Source organism: Littorina saxatilis, linkage group LG13, assembly GCF_037325665.1.
Source record: "Littorina saxatilis isolate snail1 linkage group LG13, US_GU_Lsax_2.0, whole genome shotgun sequence".
In the NCBI taxonomy this organism is placed as follows: domain Eukaryota; kingdom Metazoa; phylum Mollusca; class Gastropoda; order Littorinimorpha; family Littorinidae; genus Littorina; species Littorina saxatilis.
Window position 1 is genome coordinate 11,645,535 of NC_090257.1, and position 8,074 is coordinate 11,653,608.

Below are 8,074 nucleotides of genomic sequence, written 5' to 3' on the forward strand. Positions count from 1 at the left end.
GTTATACACTGAGTCTCAGTGACATATTGGTCGTAGTTTGCGGATCATGAAGAAATGCGAGTTTCAGCGAGCTATTTCATGACAGCGAACTGAGCCTAATAATTATTGTTATTCCCCCTTCTGCTTCTTTCTCTCTGTAAACTTGTAGGGCTAGTTATTTTTCGGTAACTTACCCAACAACCAAAATCACTTACCCAACAACGGGCCTGAATCCTCGATAGCTCATGGGTAGAGACTGTACACATTGTGGATCTACTTTTTGCGACTCAAAAGTTCAGAACACTCTAATGTACAAAATATACATTTCTGGAGCAAACAATACAACCATACCGCATTTAAACCAGCAACTACAGACTTGAACACATGAATCTCAATATAAAATCCATGAGTTTGGTTGTTTTCTGAATTCAGATCTGCCGTGCACAATCGTTTATCGCTAGCAAGATTCCAAGGAAAAGTAACTCTCATACTTTGTCTAGCGACACGAGTAGTTCCCCTTCCAGATTTCGGCTGCATCAACAAGACTGCAATCCGACGGTCAGTTTTCAACAATATTTCATTTTATAAACAGATCACACGCAATCAATTGCAAACATTTAATCAACTTAAAGAACATGCAGCGGTTTCGTACACTATTTTGCCCTAGAAAACTGAACTTTATTGATAAGCTTCTTTAGTTTCCTGGTGTGCTTCAAATAATGCTCTCATCAACCCGAAACAGATAAACCTAGAACATATTTTAATAAGGCTGTACACTAAGTTGTATCATGGTATTTTGAAATATAGGGGGCTTTTTACAGTGATTCGTGAAGGCCGCTTCACTGGTCCATATTAGGCGCCCAGGCTCCGAATATGGACCTTTTGTGATTTTCTCTGCATTTAATTTTTGCTGAATGTGTATCAAAGCTATTTTACTCTAATTAGGTTCACCTAAGATAGAAAGACTACCAAACACAAATTGAACTTCTTTGCACAAAAACAAGCTAGTTATGAAGCAATAAACAAAAAGTGGTCCATATTAGGGGCCCTTCCCCTATTTGTATGCGTGCGCGTTCACACACGAGGATGTGTGTGTGTGTGTGTGTGTGTCTGTGTGTTTGTGTGTGTGTGTGTGTTTATATGTGTGCGTGCGAGTGTGTATGTGTGTGTGCGTGTGTGTGTGTGTGTGTGTGTGTGCGTGTGTGTGTATGTGTGTGTGTATGTGTGTGTGTGTGTGTTTGTGTGTGTCTGTGTGTTTGTGTGTGTGTGTGTGTTTGTGTGTATGTGTGTGTGTGTGTGATACAACACATGTTATAAGCGTTTGTTTTTATGATGTAGGAAAGAAATTATCATTCATCAATAACCGTTCCAGGAAATAACTGAAGGTTTTCGAGAAAACAAAACGGGTACAGCTAGTCGCAAATAAACACCTTTCTAGTTTGAAAATAGAAAGTAGCAGAGCGTTGAATAATGTGCACTACAAGCCTATCTATGCGGAAGGCAGATATATACACTCCATTGTCGATAAAAGTTAATATTGCTATTTCATATGTTACGTGGATTTCCATTGGTCAATTGGAAAAAACTGAGCTCAGTGCAAAAGTGATATCGACGACATTTCCGTCGATATCAGTTTTGATATCGACGACCTCTTTATTGCTTCCCCACTTCAAAAACAAAAACACCTAAATTTAAAAACAAACAAATATATATGAAAATGTAATTATCCCAGAATTTAGTTGAGCAAGTGACTAAAGACTTTTTGAAAGGAAAGACATTTTAAAATACTGAAAAGTACAAGAAAAGAGTGAACAAAAAGAAATAATAATCAGAGGGAGGGATATGGAACAGCCAAAACTGAGACAAATACGTTTGTAATTTCTTTACAGTAAATACAAAATGTCCAGAGAATTAGCAATATATCTAACATTGACTGACTGTGTGACGATATCTTCTGCTATTGATTTTGATATCACTGTCTCAACAGACCATAGCAGAAGATTTCATCACACAGTCCGTCAATATTGGGTACTAAAAGTAAACCCGTGAAAGTGACCTCTGACATCTGTGTAGCATACGTTTAGAGCTATTGATATTTTTAAAATTATTTTAAAACAATCAGTTAAAGACCCGTCCACCGGGCCTGACTGACTTTGAGGTTTCGTGCTGTTCAAGCAACGTGACCGGGTACGCCCTCGGCTGGCCAGATCTGAAACATAAAAGAGACATGAACAAAAACAAATTTAGGAGAGTTGCTATCCTATTTTCGTAGTTAATGGGTTTTCTTTAAAATCTTTAAATATTCGCGCATGTTTAGGTTTTGGTACATGATTGCAAGCGGTTGTTTCAGCTTAAGACAGAAAGGACTGGGTTGTTACAATCCAGACATGGAGTCGAAATAAACACAAACACAAAAGCAAACAAAAAGAAAACACCCCCCCACACACACACACACACACACACACACACAAACGGATCCAATATACACTCTTGTCGACTTAGGGACACAGCACAGAACTTGTGTTGGTTAGTTCGACTATGCAATACATTTCTCTGCGAAAACTCAAGTCAGAGTAGCAGGGAAGAAGTATGAAGAGATATCACATAAGGTGTTATGAGCTGTTGCAATCAATAATCGTATTGATGCTGATGACGACGAAGAGGAGGATGGGAAGGAGAGGAAACGAATGAGATTCAAACCTCGACTTCAGGCCTGAAGAGAGTCAACCGATCTCCCGTGACACCAAGGTACTGTGTTGTCGGTCTCTGAGCAATCCGCCTGAAGTTTCCCAGCAGTTGCCCATTGACAACGACCTGCAAAAGAAGAACAATAACGAGATCAAGGAAAAATGATGATACCATACTGTCGTGTTTCCATTTTTATCACGCATATTTTGCTCGTACAGTGTGCCATATTTAGCCAAAAATACAGATTGTTTGTGTATTGTTTAGTTTCATCCATCTCACGCTTTGTTTCGTTATTAGCTCAATTAATCGTGATTTTTGTTCGGATGGCTTGGTTTATTGATTTAATCGTGCGCACGATATCATAACAGATACGTTGAAATCAGATACACCAGTTGTCTTCAACATCGATCAAAACATGTCTGTTTAACAAACTTGAACGTATCCCTTGACTCTTGGCAGTACAAGAGGGTAGTAGTGACATTTTCATCGCGTAAGTTTCCTTGTGATATGTTGTAACTTTCAGAATTGGTGTTCCTAAAGTCTCCTTCCTCTTAAGAGATATCAACATGAAGTATGTCCACCTCCTGCATTGTATATATGGGTGTTTTTTAAAGTATCTACTTTCTCCAGCAGATATTAAAAACCGAACATAGGTTCACGGTTACATAAGAACATATAGCAAGTGTTAAAATGATACCCTCCATACTGTATGTCCCCAAATAAGTCAAACTAATGTCTTCATTTATAAGCGATTGTCAGGTGTTTGATGAGTTATTAACAATGATAATGTTATCAAAGCACATATTTTAAGGAAAAAGTACGATTTTAGAAGCAAGAAAACTTGCCTGGAAACAAAGACGCACGAGGCAATTCAAAAAGGCGACTGACTTTTGCAAGCATTCAGCTGACCAGCATCTTTAGTCTACCAGATGCTTAAATCAACGTACTTCTTTTTCACAATAAACAACAGAACAGTGCCGTATCTTTTTTCTTATTATTTTCTCTCTCGAAAAAACACGTGTTGTGTACTTATTGCACTTTTTTCCGTTTAGCGACATCTTGCTATGGTGTATCACGTGACAATTTCTGGAATTATGATACCCAAAGTTTCCGTTTACACAAAGCAGAGTTACTTTCTTAAAAGAAATCAGCCAAAATGCAGAAAGAAATAGTGTGTTTCAATTCTAGAGAAAGGACGCTTACATGATACAGGATGGCTTAAAATACAAAATTGTCAACAAATGCATAAAACACGTGTCTTTTCAAAAAATGTAAGTTTTGAGCATGATAAAGAACTGCTCATTTTTCTGCTAGGGTGTGAAATTGTGCTTAGTTACATTTTTTGGCGTATGGCATACTAAGTTTGGTTGAGATGCATTGAATCTTTACCTCGATGGTTTCTTGAGAGACATTGAACACGACTTCAAACACCTGTGCTTTTGTTATCCCATGGCCGTTTTCTGTCTCCAGCAGCGTCATCGTCTGGTCATTCTCCCTGCACTGTATTAGAATGAAGTTTGCAACGAGTGCGCCGCCTTGAAATCTGGCTGTGAAGCGAATGGGCACTCTTTGGGCCATCAGCGCTTCCTGTTCATCACGCCATTCAATGGTGAACCTACCAGAACACACGTATGAATTTAAGGGACAGAAAATCAATCAATATCAAAACATTTCTTTTCGTGAAAGCGATCATATAAGGCCACACACACACAAAATCTGTTTACGGTAACATAGGCCAAAAAAATAAGGTCGGTAGGTCGGGATTTTTATTTAAAAAAAAATTCTCCCCAAAAACATATTTTTAAGTTATCTTGCCCAAAAACAAAGACTTTTTTTTCTCCCCCAAATGCCAAAAAAAAAAGTCTGGGGTCGCGCGAAAAAATAGGGTCGGTCGGGATACTGTAAACAGATTATTTTTTTTGTTTGGCCTAAAAGACCTTAAATTGCTCTAAACATTTACATGGGATAAGAGCATCCTTTCACTTTGACACAAATGCACACATCGGAACCTGTTGAATTATTGATGCATATTGATATGGGTGTTACTAACAACATAAATTGAGCAAAAAATGACACTCTGCACAGACAGCAGTCGGAATTTTGATTGTTGGAACGTGTCCAAGTGGAATGAAGGTCTTATCACTTTCTTGGGTAGATTTGTGGTGTTTCACACATAGAGAATACTACATGGCTTGCTGCGTAATACCTAGTTTACACGAGTTGTTTTTTTAAATATTAAAACTCGAGTGAAAGCTAGCCTTTACATATTTTGGAAAAGCAACGTGTGTAAACCTGGTATCACACAGCAAGCAATGAAATATTCAAATTATCCTACATTCTGTTCTTACGTGCCTTCCAAATCAAACTTCCCGGAATCGAAGTGTCCAAATTGAAGGTGCGTCTTCTTGAACTTCCATCTCTTCCAAAGTAAAATCTCTGATGTCAAAGAGAATTATAACGTCATTTGTAAGTTCTCAACATTCTTTCAGAGAAAACTGCAAAGTGCTTCGAGAAAGTTTGTCTAACTGACTTTGTCATTTATGAGCAGTGAAAAATGCTTCACATGTGAAGATATGGTTTAGTTTTCACATGGGTGGTCTTTCTCGCGCGTGTAGGATAAAATCGCGTAAGAATGGTACATTTAAACCCAGTAAGGATCGACACACATACTAGACGACGAGTTCTGTACACCATGGGAAATCCAAATCGTACAGATATAATTTAAAAAGGTATTGTAAATTAGGAAGAAACGCGTGCGCTTCACAGCCAGAATGGCTGTAGGTCAAGTTTGACAGTTGCATGGTTGACACTTCTCGCTTGAGAGGGTAGGTTCTTTACCGTAGAGACATACGCTTACGTTTGATGGTCGTCGCCTTTTATGTGCTGCGCGATGCCCTTAATGGTGATTGTTGCACTTGCATTCTGCACCAGCCCGTTAAGGGCTTGTTGGTAAGGTACTGGCACTTCCTGAAATTGACACATGAAAAAGCGACAAGATAAAACATATGACTAAGTGCTAAAAGGTGCTTACTGAACAGAAGGCGATCTTTTTGTTTAAATAAAATGTTTCCAAAAATGATTGGTTGCTGAAAATTGGTATGTGTGTGCATGAATATGCGAATATATAGTGGTGATCATTTTGTTTGTTTGACTTAAAAGGTTTTGAAGTTATTTTTGTTAAAAGTCAAATAAAACGCCAAAACAAGGCATTTCTAAATGGACATCGCAATACCTCGTGTGTTTAACATGCCACAGCAAAACAACAAGAAACACAATTGGCTTTAGTCCGGTTGTCATTTCTCGATTTTGACCTCGACCCCTCCAAAAATACCTCGGAGAATGTTTTGAATGTTTTGAACTCTGCGATGCCTGTAGATTACAGATCCAACGGATGACATACTGTCATCCTTGGGCATTTTGATATATTCAAGATGGCGGACAAGATGGCATCCAGACTGCAAAATAGTCGAAACTGCATGCTATAAAATAGCAGAACTGTATTTATTTTTATTTTCGGGAGATAAAACGGGAGTTAATATGCATAACAACAGTTACATAATTTACATACACTATAATCCGAACTGCTGCATGGTCTGTTGAGGGACCGTTAAAACTGGTGTTCGGAGCAGGATGATATAGTTAATTTTAGCAATATATGTTTTCAGTTACAGCTAATGGTTTAAGCTTATATGTGTTGTGGGCTTTGATTACTGTTGCACTTTGCTTGATCTTCATCACATGTCAAGGTCATATGAATGTCATGCGACAGGCCTGGGTGCACCGTCACCAATGATATAGTAAAGTTATTCCAAAGTAACTCCCGGTCAATTAACTGTCCCTCTCTTTCTATTATCTTCCCCTGACCCAAGTTGTGTCTGCCGTCAGGATCGTTGTGTGTTGTAGCTTGTGGGTGTGTCTGGATGCTGGTCCCTGATTCGTTGATTGTTTAAACGGGTGCACGCGAGAATCAGAAGTTGTTGATTGTTTAAACGGGTGCACGCGAGAATCAGAAGTTGTTGATTGTTTAAACGGGTGCACGCGAGAATCAGAAGTTGTTGATTGTTTAAACGGGTGCACGCGAGAATCAGAACTTCTTCTTCTTCTTCTTCTTCTTCTTCTTCTTCTTCTTCTTCTTCTTCTTCTTCTTCTTCTTCTTCTTCTTCTTCTTCTTTTTCTTCTTCTTCTTCTTCTTCTTCTTCTTCTTCTTCTTCTTCTTCTTCTTCTTCTTCTTCTTCTTCTTCTTCTTCTTCTTCTTCTTCTTCTTCAAACACAAAATATTAAACAAGTCGCGTAAGGCGAAAATACAATATTTAGTCAAGTAGCTGCCATTTTTCAGCAAGACCGTATACTCGTAGCATCGTCAGTCCACCGCTCATGGCAAAGGCAGTGAAATTGACAAGAAGAGCGGGGTAGTAGTTGCGCTAAGAAGGATAGCACGCTTTTCTGTACCTCTCTTTGTTTTAACTTTCTGAGCGTGTTTTTAATCCAAACATATCATATCTATATGTTTTTGGAATCAGGAACCGACAAGGAATAAGATGAAAGTGTTTTTAAATTGATTTGGACAATTTAATTTTGATAATAATTTTTATATATTTAATTTTCAGAGCTTGTTTTTAATCCGAATATAACATATTTATATGTTTTTGGAATCAGCAAATGATGGAGAATAAGATAAACGTAAATGTGGATCGTTTTATAAATTTGTATTTTTTTTACAATTTTCAGATTTTTAATGACCAAAGTCATTATTAATTTTTAAGCCACCAAGCTGAAATGCAATACCGAACCCCGGGCTTCGTCGAAGATTACTTGACCAAAATTTCAACCAATTTGGTTGAAAAATGAGGGCGTGACAGTGCCGCCTCAACTTTCACGAAAAGCCGGATATGACGTCATCAAAGACATTTATCAAAAAAATGAAAAAAACGTTCGGGGATTTCATACCCAGGAACTCTCATGTCAAATTTCATAAAGATCGGTCCAGTAGTTCTAGTCTGAATCGCTCTACACACACACACACACACACACGCACACACATACACCACGACCCTCGTTTCGATTCCCCCTCGATGTTAAAATATTTAGTCAAAACTTGACTAAATATAAAAAAATTACTGTGTCTTTGTTAGGAATTGCATAGATGTTTTAAACACACCCAAGCCAAGAATCGGGTGGCGGAGGCACTTTTTCGGGACTCCAGGCACAGAGGCGCACGCTCGGTATAGCCTTCAATATACGGAGGGAGACTGAACAAACAGCATGCGAACTTTCTCGCAGAAGGATTGGTAACAACAGCGTACCGTGTGTCTCGGTCACTGTCCTTCTGCTCGCGCGCTCGCTGACTCACGGGGAATAACCTGATTAAGGCCGAGCGAAAGCCGAAGGCCGCGCCTGACACGTTTGA

At 38.6% G+C, this 8,074-nt stretch overlaps 1 protein-coding gene across 1 annotated transcript in view; it reads right to left on the reverse strand.

Annotated features, from left to right (window-relative positions):
* Window positions 1-1,937: 1,937 nt before the first annotated feature.
* Window positions 1,938-8,074, reverse strand: part of LOC138983585 (uncharacterized) — an 8,866-nt gene continuing 2,729 nt past the window's right edge. Inside the window, exons 2-5 of the mRNA XM_070356860.1 lie at window positions 5,525-5,634; window positions 4,057-4,282; window positions 2,680-2,793; window positions 1,938-2,188 (exon numbers count right to left, since the gene is read on the reverse strand). Coding sequence (XP_070212961.1) covers window positions 2,150-2,188; window positions 2,680-2,793; window positions 4,057-4,282; window positions 5,525-5,634 — 489 coding nt within the window. The 3' untranslated portion in view covers window positions 1,938-2,149. The remainder of the gene's footprint in view (window positions 2,189-2,679; window positions 2,794-4,056; window positions 4,283-5,524; window positions 5,635-8,074) is intronic.